Consider the following 21057-nt stretch of genomic DNA (forward strand, 5'->3'; position numbering starts at 1 on the left):
CACAAAATTGTAAATTGAAATAATTACAAACAAAATTCAAAACAAGCTCGACACCTACAACTACAAGCATGTCCGTGAATTAGGAGTCGTGTAAGGAGTTGTAATCCGACCCCAAAATTATTAAATATATTATTAAAATCATCAAGGTGGTGCAAGATGATTGTGATAATATTCGAAAACGTAAATTTCATTAGAAATTATACATCCTAATGATAAACTACAAACAATTTGATTACTCGTAAATTCACTCGTTAGTTATTAACGAGTACGTTTATATATATGTTAACGCCCTCTTGCTCTGGACTTTTGGAACTAGATTTGGTGGTCATGCTTTGTTCAACTGCAGGTGTGAACATAAAAATCAATTATTCCCTCTTGATACTTGCAGTTTCATATCACATCTTCATTATTAACCATGTCCAAACTGCATGTCAACTCTCCTTACTCCTCTTAAAGAACACCTTTCAGAATATGTGGATTATTATTTTGAGAAACGTTCAATACAATCATATATATATATATATGTGTTAAGACCACGTTTTTTTGTTGAAAATCACGATACCACTTATGTTGTGCAACTAAAATCTTGTATAAAAGCATTACAAAATATATTATATTGTGAATTATGTTTTACAAATATCATTATTTTATTCAAAATCTTGAATATGTGTATTGCATGTATAACATTACAAAATGTTTTACTCTACGAAACATATTTAGTTTGTCGAACATTTTTTCAAATTGGAGAACATGCATATTATACTTATCAAACTTAAATAATCTTCAACAGTTTTAATGATTTAGTGATATTCGTAAATTATACTTCACAAAATAATATATTTTATAGTGTTTTAATTGCAGAACTTAATATTTCTCCGAGGTTTCCGATAAAAATGTGGTCTCGGTAGATTTTTTTTTTTTCTCTCTCTCTCTATTTATACATATATGTTTTTGTACTTGCATAATAATGAAATAATTAGTTGAATTTTGTCGGTGCAATCAGTCTCGGATTAAAACATAATAATGTAACCTATTGATTCAAAATAAAATGAAGTTAATATCATACTAAGTATAATTCTTTTTTTATTCATCCAAACTAAAATTTAACTTTTAATTAAAATATAATATTTTTTTGTGGAAACACGTATAAATATTAATAAAACTATATTGTTCAATAAGTATCATTCTCTTTTTCAAATATCTCTTATTAAAAATAGTACGAACATATACGGGTATTAATATATCTATTATGAAATCATATCATTTAATAAATTTAAATGAGCAAATTCGATATTATAATGTTTAATAAATTTAATATCATTTAATATATATATACACACACATACATACTCCATATATATCTGATAGGGTTTCGAACATGTTGTTTTTAATCCAAAAATATATATATATATTTTTTAAATTGAATGAATTCTTTTAGTATTCACAAAATATTTTGAAGTGACACTAAAATTTTAGAAGTGATGCTTAAATATGTTAAAAATATATAATACAATTGTTATTTAATAATTAATCATACTAGTTCATTCTCTTTATAATGGTTCATTTGTTGACAATGTAAATATCTATTTCATTAGAACATCTTCAACGGTAATATAAATATCCAAAATATTCAAAGATTCAAAATATTTGAGGCAAATTATCTCAAATTCTCCTTCAAAAATAATTCAAATGATGATCCAAATTTGGATCAGTACTACTATTTACTGATCTAAATTTGATTTAATATAAAATAACAGTTACTATATTAGTATATTTTAGTTTATTAGATTTAAAATTAATTTGTGATTAATTAATTAATATTAATGATATTTTATATGTTAATTAATGAAATGAATATATTTTTCGTTAATCAAACATATAATTTTTATTTATTTTTACGTAAATTAAAAAAATTGTCTTATATTTAATTAATCTATCAAAAATAATATAAATAATTGATAATGATATTTTTACGGGCAGTTTTATGTTACTCTCTCACGTGTCACTTCACCGACTAGTTTCCATATCCTTTTAGGACAGCAAAGAAAAATAGTACAAATATTATTGCGTACGAAGAAATTTTTACAACTCAGCTAAGTTGTAACATTTTAATCTTATTGTCTGAAATATTAAAACCACTCCTTATTTGAGAACAAGAAACCCAAATTCATATCCGAGCATAAGTTTTCCAATTTTGTAAATGTGATTTATTGTCTAAAATTTGTTTCATTTACTTTCAATTAATCATTTAATGAGTTCAATAATTTATATTCTAAAAGTAGCTGGACTAAAATAAGAGGTACGTAATCTTTACAATTTTTAACATCATCTAATGTCTAATTTTTGTTTGCTTCATTATCATTCGATGAGTTTATTAATTTCTTTTCACAATAATAGTGATAACTAAAAAAATTATTTTACATAAATACATTAGAATATATTAGATATTAAAAAACCCTTCGATACCTCGGTACGAAATACAGGCTACATACTAGTTAATCTATCAAAAATAATATAATATTTGATAATAATTTAATATTAAATTTAAAAATATAGTATTGATGTATTATAATATGTAAAAGTAATTTGGGTCACGCTGTCAGAATTCGTCAGAAATTTGGATCAGAGTTTGATGGGAGATCCAAATGTAAATTTTTGAATCAAAATTGTTGGAGATGACCTTATATCTAAACACAAGTTATTTATAGTAAAATGTTAGGATTTAATAGGTTGATTTGATGGGTATAGGTTATTAGAGAGTTAAACGATGATGATCGTCAGTTGTCACGCGTTTGTCACGCATTGAGTGTAATTCTAAATTTAATGATTTCAATTGAATTAAGTGTAAATTGAATAAAAAATTATTAGCCTTATTTATATCAAATACTTTTTTAAAATTCTTACTTAATGCTTAGCGTGAGATTTATCATATTTAATTTATGGTGTATGTACACGGGCTACCATTTTATTATTAGAAATGTTATCAAATTTTAACCTTACATATCAGCATCTGGAAATGATTTTGGGAGCCCACGAACACCAAATTCGCTATGATTTTAACTACTTAACTGTCAGTTACGGTATTCGAAAATTATTATTTTTCGCAATTACTCGTAGATAAAACGATAAGGGATATGAGGGAAAGATCGAATGGGTTTTGATTGGAGTTTTCGCGCGCGTGTTGTGTGTGTCGTGTGTGTGTAGTGTGTACGTTATGTATATTTGTTTGCTGGAAACGGAGAGAAAGAGAGAGCTGGTGGAAAAAGGCGACTGTATTGGGAATAGAGGTTAAGAGGGAGAAAGAATCCAGAAAGGAGGCCACAACGATAGTAAGAGAGATTAGTGAAGTCACCGCCGATGGTGGTGGTCCAATGGTGATGATGGCGTGTTGGTGGTGAGCGAAGGGAGGAGAGCAAGAGTAAGGGAAAACGAAGAAGAAGAAGACAAGAGAAAGAGAGGGAGAGAGAGTGTGTGTGATCGAATTTTGGCTAGAATTCGAATTTCGGTTCGAATGTTAAAAAACGGGCCAGGAAGAAAGATAGATCGGTCTTTGGCTAGTAAAAATCAAAGAAGAAATCGAATATTAGATGTCGCCAGAATCTGAGCGGCCGTCGGTGGTAGCCATGGCGGTTGATGGTAGGGGAAAGTTAATGACATTATTGATGACATAATTTTGGCTTTTAATTGAAGATGGAGTTACAAAATTTAGGCAATTATTTAATTGATCATTTGAGAAATATTTTTAATTAGTGCCTTGTTTGAAGGTTTTTTTGTACCTTTTATGGGTGACATACCCATATTTGAGGGTATAATTTTGGCCTTTTAGAGAAAATCGTGGGCCAATTTGTTTGGCTTGTTTGTGTCTAACTAAAGATTTTATTTGGTTAAATTTTATTTTATTTTTTCCTTTTATGTATTATATGTACATTTGTTTATTATTATTTTCAGGTTTGTTGAAAGAGATTTAACGGGGTTCTCATATCAGACTTTAAAACTTAATTATTAACCAAGATCTCGAATTACAAAACAATTTTGATGGCATCAAAGACTACCCGCGACCGCAATTATATAGTCAGCGGCTTGAGAGTACATATTTAACTACAAATTTTGATGACATGAGTGGTTTCTTATAACTATGGAAAGATACTAGTTTTATTAGCTTTATGTATAATGTACTATATTGAGGGCACTCTTTTTCTTTCTTTCTTTTTCTTTCTTGAGCTTTTTTCCCATTGGGTTTTTTCGAGGGATATCTTTGTATGACCTTCGATTACATGATGAGCACTTTCTGAATAAAAGATATACTTTATCATTGTTTAATGTATTTTGAATACAATTCATCAATGAAATCATTGATTATTGACAAAAAAAACTGTCAGTTGCGGTATTAAGGGCATTGGGTATTACTTATAAGTCGAATTATAACTTATAAGCCCGTAACAATTTAGTGTTTGTCGATCTAACTTATAAGTCAGATTTATAATGTATAAGCTGATAAGTTGAATGTTAATAATGATGTATTTTTTCTTAACTTATTTTAATTTTTCATTTTTAGTTTTAAAATATATGTGTTATATGTTTTTAAATTTAATTCACGAATTTCGATAATTGTATTCAAAAATTATTCATTTTAGTTCATTTAAGGAAAAAAATTGACTTATAAGTAAAATTATTCAAACATCTATACATGCATGTTTGGCCACATGCCCACAACTTATAACTCATAACAAGTTATTGACGAATATTTGTCGACCCAACTTATAAGTTGATAATTTAGATGTTAAGAAGAACGTACTTTTTCTCAATTTATTTTGATTTTTTCCTGTTTTATTAATTTTAGTTTTAAAATATATGTTTTCAAATATTTTTCTAATTTAAAATTCACGATTTAAGATGAGCATATTTAAAATTATTTATTTTAGTTCATTTAAGTAAAAAAAATTATGATTTATAAGTAAAATTATCAAAACACTTATCAATACTATTATATTAAATACGAAATATTAAAAATTTGGTATGTAGTTATATGATTACTCAATCCAGGGTCGTTAGATATTTATGGTCCAGGTGAAGGGAACCGTTAGATATAATCCTAAAAATTTATGTATAAGGGAACGGAAGGTTCGAATCTCATCAACAACATATTAAATTTATAATATAATTCTAAAAAAATTTATATATATAAGGGGGTGTAAGGTTCAAATCTCATCAACAACATATAAGAATTATAATTTACATTATATAATTATAGGTACAACCATGCAATGCACGAATTATATACTAGTATAACTTATAAGTATTCGATCTATTATATAGCTTATAAATAAATTATTTATTTTAAGTCATATATTATTATTTATTTTAAGTCATATATTACTTTTTTAAAAAATATTTTTAAACGGGCGATTATTGGAAGTCACTTATAACATTTAAAGCATTTGGGCCTCTAGGATTTTTTTATAAAATTTAAATTAAATTTGCTATTTTAAAATTTCCCGAGTAGATCGTTAAGATATCTTTTATAAGTTGTTTTTGTGTATAATTGATTCCTAGTTGCCATTTAGTAAACTGCAATTAGCTCAGCTATTACGTTGGTCATTGACGATGACGAGTACTAGGCTTCCGGCGAGCTGCAGATATGTACTGCAGTTAAAATATTATTTAAAAGAGGTTTCCTACGTACATATTCAATAATACTATGAACCAAGAAACCCTTTAAAAATATATAATTATATGTAATTATTTGAATGCTTGGAAGATTAACCAGAGCAACAGATGATTAAGAAGAGTAAACATTTTGCTCCCCTTTCTAGTTCTACATAATGTATAGACGCCTCTAACAATTTGAAAGCAGTATCGTAAAAAAACGTATTAAGCGGATGCTCAAGCGGGGGCTTAAGTAGAATCGGAGGTAAAATCGTTTTGATTAGTTCAAAAAAAGATATTTAAGCGTTTAGTAAAGTTTAAGCGGGTTTAAGGGGGTTTAAGCGAAATTAAGCGGATTTTGACCGTTTAAGTTGTTTTTGACCGAATTAAATGGGGGAATAAAAATAATTAGATAAAGACAAATATTATTTTTAAAACAGGTGTAATTTGATATTTTTAAATATTTCTTATATTATTTAAATTAATTATGACTTTGTGTAAGATCTTTTTATTGATTTATTATATATGTGGATACTATCTTTTTATTCAATTTTTTTTTTAATTTTAATATATATATATAATTTTAATGATTCGCTTTTAAAACCGCTTAAGCATCCGTTTTAGCGTTTACGTGCTAAAAAGTAACCTCACCACTTAGGTCCGATTTACGCTTTTATAACACTGTTTGAAAGTAAATGATTCAAAATATCACAGTTCAACAAAATAACCCTTTATATAACGGAAAAAATATAATGTAAGCATGAATTTATTCTTCCTTCTAAAATTGTTGTTATCCTTGTTGGGCCTTAATACTGCGCATGTAAAAATTTTGAAGTAACGTGTGATACTAATGCATTTAAGAAGCATTAACGCATTTAAAACAGTTATTTATGTGATAAACGCATCACTTACATGCGTTTTCAATTTTTTTTAAAAACAAATATTTTTAAAATGAATAAAAGTGTAAGTTATAATTGCGTTTTAAAAAATACATATAAAAAAACGTTATTGAGTGAAATAAAGGACGATATTTTAACACATGTGAGATTCCGAACTTTTTCTTTTAAAATTACGATACTAAATGTCATTACACGTGTACCTTAACAAAATAATTTTTCACAACCCGATTTTTAACTTGTAAAAGCTGAGACTGGGGTTGCCATGACAGTGAATTAACAGTAAATCGGTTAAATTTTATTAATATTCATCCTGTGTTTAGGAAAATATCAACATCACATCTTAGTCATTTTCAAAATTTTAATCTGGAAATCTGTTTAATCATTACTGTTAGTGGTTAATAAGGTGAGCTTCCTACCTTGACCCAGTTGAAATTATATACCAACTGATCACAAAGCTTGGACGACTTTGACCATACTTTTCAATGGTTTTGGCTGGCCCCTTAATAGGTCCCACTGGTCCATCTCACTTGAGTATTCGGTAATTCGGGAACCGAACCGAAATATTATTTGGTAACCGAATACCAAATAAGGAGGAAAATCATAACCGATTAGTGAACCGAAATAATTTCGGTTATTTACCGAACCGAATTAATTATTTCGGTTAAAACCGAAAACCGAATTAAAAAATCGAATTACAAGAAAATTGAATTTTAAGATAAGAATTTTGCTATTTTTATTGAACAATTAATGATCTGCTTCTCCATGTTAACGGAAATTACACCTTGACAATTATCTTTTTTCAAAATATGTAGAAAAAAAGAGATGAAAAATAGCGGATAGATAACTCATAATTGAACTTAAAAAAAAGACCTGGGTTAAAAAAATAGGAAAAATAATAAAATATAATACATATATTTATATATTTATATATTTATAAATATATAAATATGTATTATAATATATATTTCGGTAATTTTAGTAATTCGGTTATTTCGGTAAAAAAAACCGAAAAAAACAAAATACTGAATAACACAAAATATCATATCCGAATTAAAAACCGAATTATTTCGGTTCGATAACCGAACCGAATTATTTCATTAATTTCGGTTCAGTATTCGGTTAACCGAACCGAATGCACAGCTCTACTCACTTGTACATATAACTTTCTTTTACCCCCACAAATCACAACACCTATACATACATCATACTTTTCTTGTATACATTTTTGCCTTTCTACTTTTCAAGCTTCCCTAAACCAAACATATCCCAAATTTCTCATGTGGGGTATTAACCTATACTGCTCATCACTTGCACTTTCCTTGTAAATACTTTTCAAACCATTCTCTCATGAATCTTCATGTACAATGTGTATGTGTGTGTAGTGTGTAGTTTGTACACACAATGACACATTAAATATATATCATGTCATCTTCAACTACAATGGTATTGTTACATATATATGAATGAAACTGTAAGCATGGTTAGTGGAGGAGAAAATCATATATAGCATATACAGGTGCTAGCTAGTTCATCATTTGATACAGAAATGGAATCCATATTTAAGCTTAGTGAAGGTGATCGGACAGCCTACCTTCACCAACTCAGCTACTCATTTGGTTGCACTTATGTTTGCCTTTGGTCTTACGTGCCTCACCCGTCTAAGTAATCCTATTGTTCTCTAGTTGCTTGATTCTACAAGTTAATTACGTGACACACAAACACAAAATGTACTTGCCTAATATGTTATGTTTTACTGATTGAAGCTTATTCTGCAGCTGCTTAGTCTTCATGGATGGAGTCTACCATGAAGAGTACATCGAAACGGCTATTGCCAGTTCGTCGTCATCGACTACTTCGGTTCCTAGCAGGCTATTTTATGTGTATCAGAAATCAGTTCTCTCTGTTGATGATGGGTAAGATATTATTCAGATTTATACAATTTTTGATTTGCATGTGTGATGTGTGTGACAGCGAACGCAGGCATGCATGTTGTCGCTTTGTCAAAAATGAGATTCATCCTATTTTAATTTGCTGATGAAGTTGTAATTTGATTGAACTGTCTTTGTGTAGTTTGTCTTCCCATGAGACCCTAAGAATTTAGATGGACCAGTTATTTAATATGCATATCCTTATAAACTTTAATGTAGCCGTGTTCCTGGAATTGCATTCAAAAATAGTATTCCATATCTGGAGTACAAGGGACTAGAGCTTCAAACATTAACATCAACCGAAGTACAGCTGCAATTTTATCTGGTACATTATATGTTCTTTGTTTTATTTCTTAGTTAAGATTATGTTATAATTAAGTGTTGTGTTAAGTGTTAACTTACTAATTTATGCATATATCTATACACGCAGGAAGCTCGGATCAAGGTTTGTTAAACAACTTTGCCTTTTCTTAAAAGGCATATATCATGCACTATCAGTCCCATGAATAACAATATTTCTCTTATTGGACTGACTAATGTACAGACCTGCATATTCATGGGGTGCAAATTTGGAGAAATTGAACTAGGCTTCTCTATAGATTCCCAAGTAAGATTAACGAATACTACATTCTAGCGATTTAAAAGAAAAATCAAATACATATGCATGTATCTGTTTGTCAGTGTGCCTTGTTGTGTACTTAAATACGAGCTGAGGCAGTTGAATTTAGCCGCTTTTGTTGTAGTGTTGATAATTTGTGTTTAAGTTTGAAGGTTAATGTTGAAGCCCAAATGAAGAACATGTTTCCGCAAGATTTTTCTCTACAAGTTGTTCCAAGAGATCTTACTCTACCAACTGATCAGACCATTACTCTTTCATTTTCGCCCTCAGCAATGGTATCGCTACCCATTCACAGCTCAAGCACAGCACCTTCACCTTTCATCAATGTTGCAAGCACTTCCCACAATCCAAACCCTACTCTTGATCAACCACCATTGGCACCGGAACTTTTAAGTACTAATTATGCTTTCCAAGAAACCATTGAAACATTAAATCAACTCCGAAACGTTAACTTCCCAACTATAGAAAGCGAAGATGCTGCAATCACACAAGCTATTCTCGCGGTCCTTTCTTCTTCTACTTCCCCTTCACCAACTTCCTCCGCTTCCTCACCTCAACCCCGACAAAGAAGTACTAGTGCATTCAAGAGATATAGAAGACCTACTAGCCAGATCACAAGGAGAACTCATAGACCAAACATGTTGAAACTAGCTGTCGAATTCATTAAGAGCACTTCAAGGTTAATGCGGGGTCAAGAACGAATCCAAATTGGAAGCCGGTCTGGAAGCGGTCAGTTGCAACATATGATAAAAGAGCGAAAACGAAGACAAAGGCTTAATCAAAACTTTGAAGCATTAAGATCTCTACTTCCTTCCGGATCTAAGGTATGACGTGCATGTAAATAAGTACACAACATATATCTCGTAGGCCGGGGCTGATCTAGGAAGGGACACAAATTTTGTTTTTAAAATTTCTGCTACTGCTCCCGCCGAATGAATATATATTATTAATTAAACTTCTTGCTTGTTTTATGAAAATGTTTAAATGTCCTATGTCTTGTGTGTGATTACGTGCAAGTGAAGAAGGACAAAGCATCAGTTCTAAATAGCACACTGGAGTACATGAAGCTACTAATTGCTGAAGTTGAGGAGCTAAATAGAAGAAACCAGATATTACTTTCCCAACAAAATGATCGAATTAAAGAAATCATCGGTGAGAACTCATTGTCATCAAGCAATGCTGATGATCATCAAAGGCTCGATATTCGGATTACAAACGTTGCGGAAACAACATCAGAGGCTCGGGTCTTGGACTTGCGAGTGCGTGTTAGAGGAGAATGCAGTTTATCTGATATTACTATTAGGGTTTTGGAGTTCTTAAGGCAGGTTGCGGATGTCGACTTAATAACTGTTGAAGCCAGTTCTCAAATGGTGGGAACTAATACCGTGAGTGACTTTGTCTGGAGATTGAAAATCCAGGTTAGTATTATTGATTAATTGATGTATATTATCTATCTATACTAAATTATTATAAGCAGAATACTTTATTCGGTACATTTATTTGATACGATAAATAATAATCATCAGTTGGATTTAATAATAAAATTATATTATATTAATATCTAAATCGCTCTCATAGTTCAGGTTTGAATCTCGTCAACAACGTATTATATTTAAATTTTTATATTCTTTATTTTTAACAATTCTTACATGTTTAAGGTTTGAGTCCCGTAAACAACTTATTATATATTATATTATTTATTTTCAACAAGTCTCAAATTATCATAAAATATAAATTGTTATAATTTATTATTTACCTCAATTTATTTTTCAATTATTATTGAAAATCTATATTAATATATTAATAATTTTAAGATAAAATATATTATTAAAAATTATTCGAATATTAAAAACAATTTATACATAGCACGCCTATTTTATAACTATTAGTTATGTGTTTTATTACAATATTAGCCGACTGTTGTTGACCGGTTAATTATAACGTTATTTTCAATGGAACCTCCCAAGTTACGAAGCTTCCTTTTTAAATGTTTAAATAGAATTGAACCTAAATTATAATGATAATAAATGACAAAAGAGCGCAAAATACATATAAGATAGATATCTAAAAATAGTTTCGAAAAATATTATCGAAAATGATGAGTAATATTTTTTTTAGGATTCGTATTAATATACGAAAAGTTCATTTTATTAGCATTAAATTTTATTATTATATAATATAAAAGGAGATATATTCCGAAAAATAAAATTAATTATCAAAATAAATTGTAAACAACAATATTCTGACAAATTCATTTAAAAGAGATGACTTTCTTGAATTTTTGTAATAATGTGATCTCATATATTTTCAATATCCACTTCATCCAAAATTTTACTTTCAATTACTACTTTACGACATAGATCTTGATAAATATATATACAAAAAAAAAAATATATATATATATAGTATGCACTATGCAGTATGCACCCGCGCCCACTCTGATTAGCATTTGTCAGCATTTGTTTATGATAATCTCTTTTATAGAAATCAGTAAAAAATATTTGTCTGATTTGACCGATTTCCGATAAATCGCGGATTGATCATCCGTTTTCTAAAAAATCGTCCGATAAATCGCAAATCGGTACATCAACCGAATAGTTCCGATTTCCGAAATTTGTAACACTAATAGTATATATAATATATATACATGTACTAGCAGAACAAGGAGAGTAGTTAAAAGTTAAAACTGCATGCCATCACTGTACATGCATGCATATTTACATGCCAAAGCAGAGGCTAATAGAAAGAAATATCTTGACGAATCGCAGGGAGATGAAAATTGGGAAGAGTCGACCTTCCTCGAAGCAGTGAGAAGGGTGATCGCTGACGTGGCACAATGACAGGTAGACCAGAATACTTCAGGGACCAGAACGGAAGAAAGGTCCCACATATTCACCAACCAACATCTTCCTTAATGGCGGCGCCTCGTCATACATTCTTCTCGTGATACAAAGCAACATGCCCGAGTGATAAATTTACACCTATATTCATGGGCAATATATTTTTTTTCTTATAGCCAGATTAATTATTTGATAGAACTTGGTTAATTTATGTTTTTTGGTTTTATATATAGTTGATTACACATTCGATTGGTAACCTAAAACTAGTCATTCATATAATTTGTGAATGTTTTGTGGATAAATATCAATTGACTTAATCAAATTGTGATTGAGTTCCAACTTTTTTAGAAGATAGTTTTATAATATATAATTTTATTTTTTTTAATATTTGACATTTTGATTCTTGACATATATCTTTAGATTCGACTGTATAGCCTAAATTAATATTTTTTTTAATTTTTTTGTGAATAAAAGTATGTAACTAAAATTTTAATTCACCAAAAGAAAATTTAGAAAATATTAGTTTTAACTATCCGTTCAAAACACATATGACGTAAAATAATAAAAAACAGACCGCAAGAGTTGGCTCAATTGGTTAAAGAGGGATAATTATCCTCTTGGTCACACGTTCGAATCTCACTCCTACGGGAAGAGAATTTATGAATATGTCTCGTGAACTAAGTGCGATTTATCTCGTTTCACGTTATTTGACCCAGTGCGCACCCGAAAGATAGCGGTTGTGGGTTCTATACAATAAATAATAATAATAATAATAATAATAAGAATAATAATAATAATAATAATAATAATAATAATAATAATAAACAGAGGATATATGTTTTTATAAATTTATTATTTCACGGTCTCTTATATTCTAAATATATTAAATTGACCAATACTTTATTTTTGTTCCCAAGCAATTTATAAATGAATGGTCAGATGCATAATCCAGGGATTTACTTCAGCGGTATTACTAGTTGAGGGCTTGATATATTTAATGGCATGCGGCCATTTTGTATAAAAAACACAAGTGTTTTTAAAGTTAAATAACTGATTTTAGTCCAAATTAATTGAATGTAAATATTCAGAATAAAATAGAATCAAAATTGAGGGGTTTCAAAGTGATTGCACTTCCCAATTCGAAAATATAATATAAAACTAAGATTTTGGTGGCTATTAGTGTAAGGTGAAATCTAGGGAAACTTCCTTTTTGTTATAAACCTTGACTGAAAATATTAGTTATGTTTAATGTAGAGGAAGTATAGGAGAGTAGAAGATATGAAGAGAGGGTATATCTCATTTCATTAGTTAAATGAGCTATTTATAGTAGTTGATTTACAAGTGTTACTAAGTAAGCTATTCAAATCTTCTTCATTAAGTATTTCAAAACTTCCTCGATAAACTTTATAAGTCTTCCTGATTAAGTTTCTTTCTTAAGAAGTTGTGCAAGTCTTCCTCAGTAATATTTGAGAGACTTTCTCGATACGCTTTAACAATCACTTTATATTTATTCAAATATTTTAACACTCCCCCTTGATTGTCAAATGCGAGTTATTGCAAAGATTGACTGTCTCGTTAAAATCTTGTAAGAAAAAAACCCAGTGAGATAAAAATCTTGACGAAGGAAAAAGAGTACAGCCTCCCCCTGAATAAAATGTCTCACATTTTGACATTTTGATGTAGCAAACTTTTTAACATCCGCATACCCATATTATTTCTCAGCTTCTCAAATATCGATGTAGGTAGTGACTTTGTAAGTATATCCGCCAGATTATCGCATGAGCGAACTTGTTGTACATCAATATCACCATTTTCTTGAAGTTCATGAGTGTGGAAGAATTTTGGCAATATGTGTTTTGTTCGATCCCCTTTAATATATCCTTCCTTAAGTTGTTTGATGCAGGTCGAGTTATCCTCGAATAAAACTGTAGGACTGTCTGAAATACTTGATAATTCACATGATTCTCGAATATGTTGAATGACCGGCCTTAGCCAAATACATTCTCTGCTTGCTTCATGAATTGCTAGTAACTCTGCGTGGTTTGATGAAGTTGCAGCCATAGTCTGTTTTGTAGACTTCCAAGAGATAGCAGTTTCACAATATGTAAATAGATAACCTGTTTGTGATCGCCTAAAGTGATGATCTGACATGTATCCAGCATCTGCATATCCAACTAGCAGTGATCTTGAATTGTTTGGGAAGAATGGTCCAAGATCGATTGTCCCTCGAAAATATCTGAATATATGTTTGATTCCATCCCAATGCCTTTTAGTAGGGTCAGAACTAAATCTTGCCAACAGGTTCACTGCAAATGCAATATCAGGTCGTATGTTGTTTGTAAGATACATGAGATCACCAATTGCAATGAGATATGGAACTTCGGGTCCAAGAGCCTCTTCATCTTGTTTTCTAGGACGGAAAGGATCCTTTTCAACCTCGAGTGATCGAACAACCATTGGTGTGGTTAGTGGATGAGCTTTGTCCATGTAGAACCGATCAAGAATCTTTTCGGTGTAGTTTGATTGATGAACAAATATTTCTGAAGATAAGTGCTCCACATGTATACCTAAACAAAATCTTGTCCTTCCAAGATCTTTCATTTCAAACTCATTTTTCAAATAGTTAGCAGCATTAGTAATATATTCAGTAGTACCGATAATATTCAAATCATCCACATATACAGCAATAATAACAAAACCAGTTGATGATCGTTTAATAAAAATGCAAGGACACACTTGATTATAAACATATCCATCATTCAATAAGTATTAACTAAGTCTGTTGTACCACATACGACCAGATTGTTTCAAACCATACAATGATCGTTGTAATTTAACATAATATAAATGTCGAGGCTTAGTGTCCTCAATATTTAATCCTTCAGGATTTTTCATATAAATATCACTATCAAGTGATCCATATAGGTATGCTGTTACAACGTCCATCACACGTGTTTCCAGTTTTTCCATACAAGTCATACCCATTAGAAAACGAAAAGTAACTACATCCATCACATGAGAGTATATTTCCTGGTAATCAAAACCAGGTCTTTGAGAGAATCCCTGGGCTACAATCCAGGCTTTATATCTCACAATTTCATTTTTCTCATTTCATTTTCGTACAAATACCCATCTATTCCCGACGGGTACTACACCAGCTGGTGTTTGGACTGCAGGTCCAAATACATTTCTCTTGCGCAAGGATTGCTATTCTTCTTGAATCGCAATTTTCCATTTTGGCCAATCATCTCGGTGTCGACACTCTTCCACACTTTGTGGTTCAAAATCGGAGTTCATAATAATATCAGATGCCACGAAAAAACATATACTTCATCAACCTCAATACTCCCACGATCCAGTAATTTCGCGCTATGGACATAATTCATTGAGATCTCATAGTTTTCAGGTACCTTTGCTTTTGTGGAAGCATTTTCCATTTTTGGGGAATGTGCCACTTCTGGGGTAACATTCTCTTCTAGAGGCAATTCCAATCAATTTCCGTTTTCGTGGTACAATATCTTTTGCACTAATAGGTCTACCACGCTTTTGGCGTGCTTTGAATCACCAATCAATTCCGTTGAAATTGATTTATTGCTAGGGATTTCAATCCTGGCCGGAGCATTAACAGCAGGTATATATGATTTCACAATATTTCTAGAATCATTAAATGCATCTGGTATTTAATTAGCAATATTTTGCATATGTATAATTCTTTGAACCTCAGATTCACATTGTTTAGTACGTGAATCAATAGCATTTAATCCTGAGGCATTCCATGATATTTCCGAACTTAATTTATGCAAAATTTTATCTCCCCCTAATGTAGGGAACATAGATTCATCAAAACGACAATCAACATACCGAGCAGTAAAAACATCACCAGTTAATGGTTCCAGATACCTTATAATAGACGGAGAATCAAAACCAACATATATACCAATTCTTCTTTGAGGTCCCATTTTAGTTCTTTGAGGTGGTGATATAGAAACATACACAACACACCAAACACTTTTGAATGAGATATATTAGGTACTTGACCAATAACCAATTCTTGAGGGGATTGTTTGTGGTAAGTAGAAGGCCTTATTCTAATTATATTTGCAGCATGAAGTATTGCATGACCCCAAACAGATATAGGTAACTTTGCTCTTAGGAGTAAGGGACGGGCAATAAGTTGAAGTCTTTTAATTAAGGATTCTGCTAAACCATTTTGTGTATGTACGTGAGCTACCGGGTGTTCGACTGAGATTCCTACTAACATACAATAATCATTAAAAGTTGCAGATGTAAATTCAGTAGCATTATCTAGTCGGATTGATTTAATGGGATGGTCAGGAAATTGAGCTCGGAGTTTAATTATCTGGGCAAGTAATTTGGCAAAGGCTGTATTTCGGGTTGTAAGTAGACATACATGAGACCATCGAGTTGACACATCAATTAAAACCATAAAGTACCTAAATGGGCCAGAAGATGGATGAATAGGACCACAAATATCACCTTGAATTCTTTCTAAGAATTTCGGGGACTCAGTTTAAAGAATAACTGGGGATGGTCGGACAATCAGTTTTCCTAAGGAACATGCTGAACAATGAAGTTCATCTTGGGATATTATCTTTTGAGTTTTAAGAGGATGTCCCGCAGAATTTTCAACGATACGACGCATCATAGATACTCTTGGATGACCGAGTCTTTCGTGCCAATGGGAAAGTAGTTTTGGGTCTATGACTTTGGGGATGTTGACACTATGAAATTCAAGTACTCGTATACTCGTAACATATAATTCTGAAGGAACCGAGTGGAAATTTTCTAAGACCCTTTTATTTTCAACGGTGTTTGAGGTGATAAGAAGGTATTCTTTTTCATTCTCATTCGTAGTTTCAACGTGAAACTCATTAAGACGGATATCTTTAAAACTCAGTAGGTTTCTAGCTGACTTGCTAGTGTATAGAGCCACTTGTATGTGTATGTGTGTCTTATTTGGTAGAAGAAAACTAGCTTTCCCAAAACCTTCTATTATATTTGATGTATCTGATACCATCCAGACATGTGAGTTGGTTTTAGTCAATTCTGAGAAGTATTTCCGACTCTGTAAAATAGTGTGTGTGGTTGCACAGTCAACAATGCATATATCTTCCATTTCTATACATATATAAACGAAAAACATCTTTATTAAAAAGACACCGAGTACATAGAACAACAACATGAACCAAGTACATAAAATGAGTACATAATGGAAATAAGTAAAACATAAAGGAAATAAGTAAAGCAAGATAATACATATGAAGTCTAGTCGTCTAAACCATAATAAAGATTAGCACCAGTGTCTATTTCATTTGAGGCATTATTGATTGGTTCATTAACTAGATTATAATTAGCGAAGTTGGTTTCTACTCTCTATCCATTATTCCCTTTGGATGACTTGTAGAGGTCAACAAGATGTTTGGGTGTGCGACAAGTACGTTGTCTGTGCCCCTCAGATCCGCACCTATGACAGATGCCTCGGTTCTCTCCTTCTTGGGGTGCCTTTCTTTTATTTGGCACTTCACGTTACCATTTCTGGTGGCCAAAGTTGTAACCAACACGTTGCTACTTCAGGTGGCCTGAATAATATTGATTGCGAAACCGACCACGGAAATTTCCACGTCCACGGTTTCGTCCATAACCCCGTTCTCCTCTATGCCCTTTCACACGTTCATTCTTCAGGAATGACGTGTTATGTACTTCAGGTAAATGGGCAGAGCCTGTGGGACGTATCTGATGATTTTTCAGTAGTAACTCATTATTATTTTCAGCCACAAGAAGGAGAGATATCAGCTCGCCATATTTCTGAAAATTCTGCCCTATATTGTTGAGCCAAGATCATAGTGTTGGGGTGAAAGGTTGAGAGGGTCTTTTCAATCATTTCAGCATCAGTAATATTTCCACTACATAAAATTAATTTTGAGCTTATCTTGAAAAGAGCAGAATTATATTCAACTACAGATTTGAAATCCTTTAATCTCAAATTAATCCAGTCATATCGGGCAGATGGCAAGTGAACAAGTTTCTGGTGATAAAATCTATCCTTGAGATTATTCCAAAGGGTAAGTGTATTTTTGATAGTGAGGTATTCAGATTTTAGATCTTCGTGGATGTGATGCCTAAGAAAGATAATTGCTTTTGTATTTTGTTCAACAATTGGGATTTTTTCTGGGTCAATAGTATCTTTTAGGCCATGAACACTAAGGTGTAATTCCGCATCAAGGACCCATGATAAATAATTATTCCCCGAAATATCCAAGGCAACAAACTCTAATTTTGCAAGATTCGTCATTCTGAATAGATTTTAAATAAGATATAATATGTCATATAATATTTAAACAGACAAGTTGAAATAATAACTTTATACAAAAGTTACGACGGCATAACCGACCAAAAAACTTTTGATTATTACTTGAGGCAGTGCCATATTTATATTAGTATTACTTGACGGCAGAGCCATCTTTATAATATTATTTGACGGCATAGCCATCTTTATAGATTTCAATCAGTAACATACAAAAATATATAATAATAATTAGAATAAAATGAGTAAAAGAAATCGTACCTCTTTTATGAAATATTTTAGTTGATAGAGACTCGTGGGTCAGAATAAGTCGTAGCTCTTTCGAGAATAAAGCTGCAGCTGGCAGAGACTCGTGGGTCAGAATAAGTCGTAGCTCTTTCGAGAATAAAGCTTTAGTTGGCAGAGACTCGTGCTGATAACGTGTGATAAACCTTGACTGAAAATATTAGTTATGTTTAATGTAGAGGAAGTATAGGAGAATAGAAAATATGGAGAGAAAGTTGTATCTCATTTCATTAGCTAAATGAGTTTTTTATAGTAGTTGGTTTACAAGTCTTACTAAGTAAGCTATTCAAATCTTCTTCTTTAAGTATTACAAAACTTCCTCGATAAGCTTTACAAGTCTTCCTGATTAAGTTTCTTTCTTAAGAAGCTGTGCAAGTCTTCCTCAGTAAGATTTGAGAGACATTCTCGATACGCTTTGACAGTCACTTTATATTTATTCAAATATTTTAACACCTTTAAATTTTTTGAAGAAAATTTAACACTAGAATGAGAATCGTTGTAAATACTTAAAAATACATGATCACGTCACTATATCTAAGGCTTAATATTTCTTTTGGAATTTTTAATAGTAAAATGATATGTATGTTTTTTTTTTATTTTTTAAAATTCATAATATATATATATACTCACACACGTTATTACTGACGCTATTGCAATTCATTTTTATTTTTGATAGTTTGTTGTATTAATGTTGCGACAAATATATATGATAAATATACACATGGTATCAAATCATATTTTATCTATTGTTGTGCCATTTTATATCATTTTATCATATTTTGGTTTTCGAATAGTAGTAGAAAAATGTACTTTTTTATTTATGTCATATTCTATTTAAAATTGTATTAGAATATTATATGTGTTTGAATAGCATTAAAATAATGTAATCATCTCATCTATTTATGATTGTATTAAGAATATACTTATTCTAAAAATATATAATCTTAACCATTTATTTTTTATTATATCATATCAACGGTCCAATACGCTTATTATATACTAGCTTAAAACCCGTGTGATGCACAATTTTTTTAATAGTATATAATTATTTTTAAAATTATAAGTTTAATATCTAATCATAGTTTACGAATTATATATGTTTAATCTGATGTCATAGTTTATGTTATTGTGTTTTAACTCAGTCTCATCACACCAATAAAATACAACTAATTATTTTTAGTTTGATTTTACTTTTTTACGCCCACTTCAATTTAATAATTTTATTTTAGTCCAGATAAATAGCATATATAACTTTATTTTAGTTGATCAAATTCTATTTTGATTTTAGTTTTGTTCAGTTTGGATCAATTTTATAATATTTTTTTAGCATGGATGAATAATATAAATTATTTTGTTTGAGTCCGATTTAATAGTATAATATTTTTAACTATCTTAACCCTAGGCATGTTATAACAACCAAATCTAACTTATTTTATTTATTTTGCTTTAATTTTTTAACCCGAATCAACAATATAATTTTGTTTAGCCTAGACTAAAAGTGTACATTAGTTTGTTTTATCTCGAGACTATTATACCGAGTAACAAAATATCTTTTATAGGTATAGATATCTATTATATTTATTTTATAGATTAATTGTATTAGTCAATATGAATTAGAATTTAAATTGGTAGAATAAATTGAATTTAATTTTAATTCGAATAATATAAAGTTTGATACGATTTAAAGTTTAAATTGATAGAAGAAGTCGACTCTAATGTACTTTAATATACTTTGAATTAGTATATGACTTTATATACTTTGAATTAGAGTGTATTACAAATTAAATAAGGGTAATTAAATAATTTTAGCAATTACCGACCAACTATCAAATTTTCAATGTTTCCTTTATTATAATATAGTATATATAGATATATCTCGTGCGATGCACGATTATATTATAATTATATTTTTTAATTTTTTTAATATATATGTTGTTGATAAGATTTGAACCCTGCACCCGTTCTATAATTTTTCTAGTACTATATTATAAACAATATACTTATATAAAGGAGAAGACGGGGACGTTTAGGTGGCCTATCTCAGATCATCTAATTCCATTTTTCTATTTTTTTCAAATTGATTTTTTTCAAACTTTATAATTTATTGTATTTATTTATTATTCATAATTTCCAAATAATCAAGATTAGATAAGAAAACAAAAAAAAAAGATGAAAAATTATTTTAAATGGCCGCTGCGAAGCGCGGCTCACTAAACTAGTTTGTTATATTAGTGGTGAGATTTGAACCTTGCATCCTCTTCTACAAATTTTATAGAATTGTATCTAACAGTTGTCATCAACAGTATCTTATATATCCAACAATTATGGATTAAGTGGGTGGAGTAATGTTAACCAAAATTTTAATATTTCGTCTTTAATATAAAAGTATGTATATAAAATATATAATGATTTGTCAGGCCATTGATCCTAATATTTTTATAAATCAATTTCTAAACAAAATATCTTTTATGTACTATCTTTAACATTTTTTTAGTATATTTTTTATATTTTTTTT

General features: G+C 30.4%; 1 protein-coding gene across 1 annotated transcript; it reads left to right on the forward strand.

The window, feature by feature from the left end:
- Positions 1–9021: 9021 nt before the first annotated feature.
- Positions 9022–12125, forward strand: LOC141679130 (putative transcription factor bHLH041). The gene is made up of 4 exons (XM_074485619.1): positions 9022–9080; positions 9245–9916; positions 10115–10510; positions 11861–12125. The coding sequence occupies exons 1-4, from the start codon at positions 9030–9032 to the stop codon at positions 11930–11932; spliced, it is 1191 nt and encodes a 396-aa protein (XP_074341720.1). The 5' UTR covers positions 9022–9029; the 3' UTR covers positions 11933–12125.
- Positions 12126–21057: the final 8932 nt, after the last annotated feature.

The sequence above is a fragment of the Apium graveolens genome, chromosome 8, assembly GCF_009905375.1.
Source record: "Apium graveolens cultivar Ventura chromosome 8, ASM990537v1, whole genome shotgun sequence".
Lineage (NCBI taxonomy): Eukaryota > Viridiplantae > Streptophyta > Magnoliopsida > Apiales > Apiaceae > Apium > Apium graveolens.

What these genes read in the sequence shown, in the direction of transcription:
- LOC141679130 (XM_074485619.1), top strand. Translation starts at nt 9,030, where the DNA reads ATGGGGTGCAAATTTGGAGAAATTGAACTAGGCTTCTCTATAGATTCC. An exon ending in GCTTCTCTATAGATTCCCAA is followed by an intron (nt 9,081 to 9,244) that starts GTAAGATTAACG and finishes TTAAGTTTGAAG; the next exon opens with GTTAATGTTGAAGCCCAAAT. An exon ending in TCTGGAGATTGAAAATCCAG is followed by an intron (nt 10,511 to 11,860) that starts GTTAGTATTATT and finishes GACGAATCGCAG; the next exon opens with GGAGATGAAAATTGGGAAGA.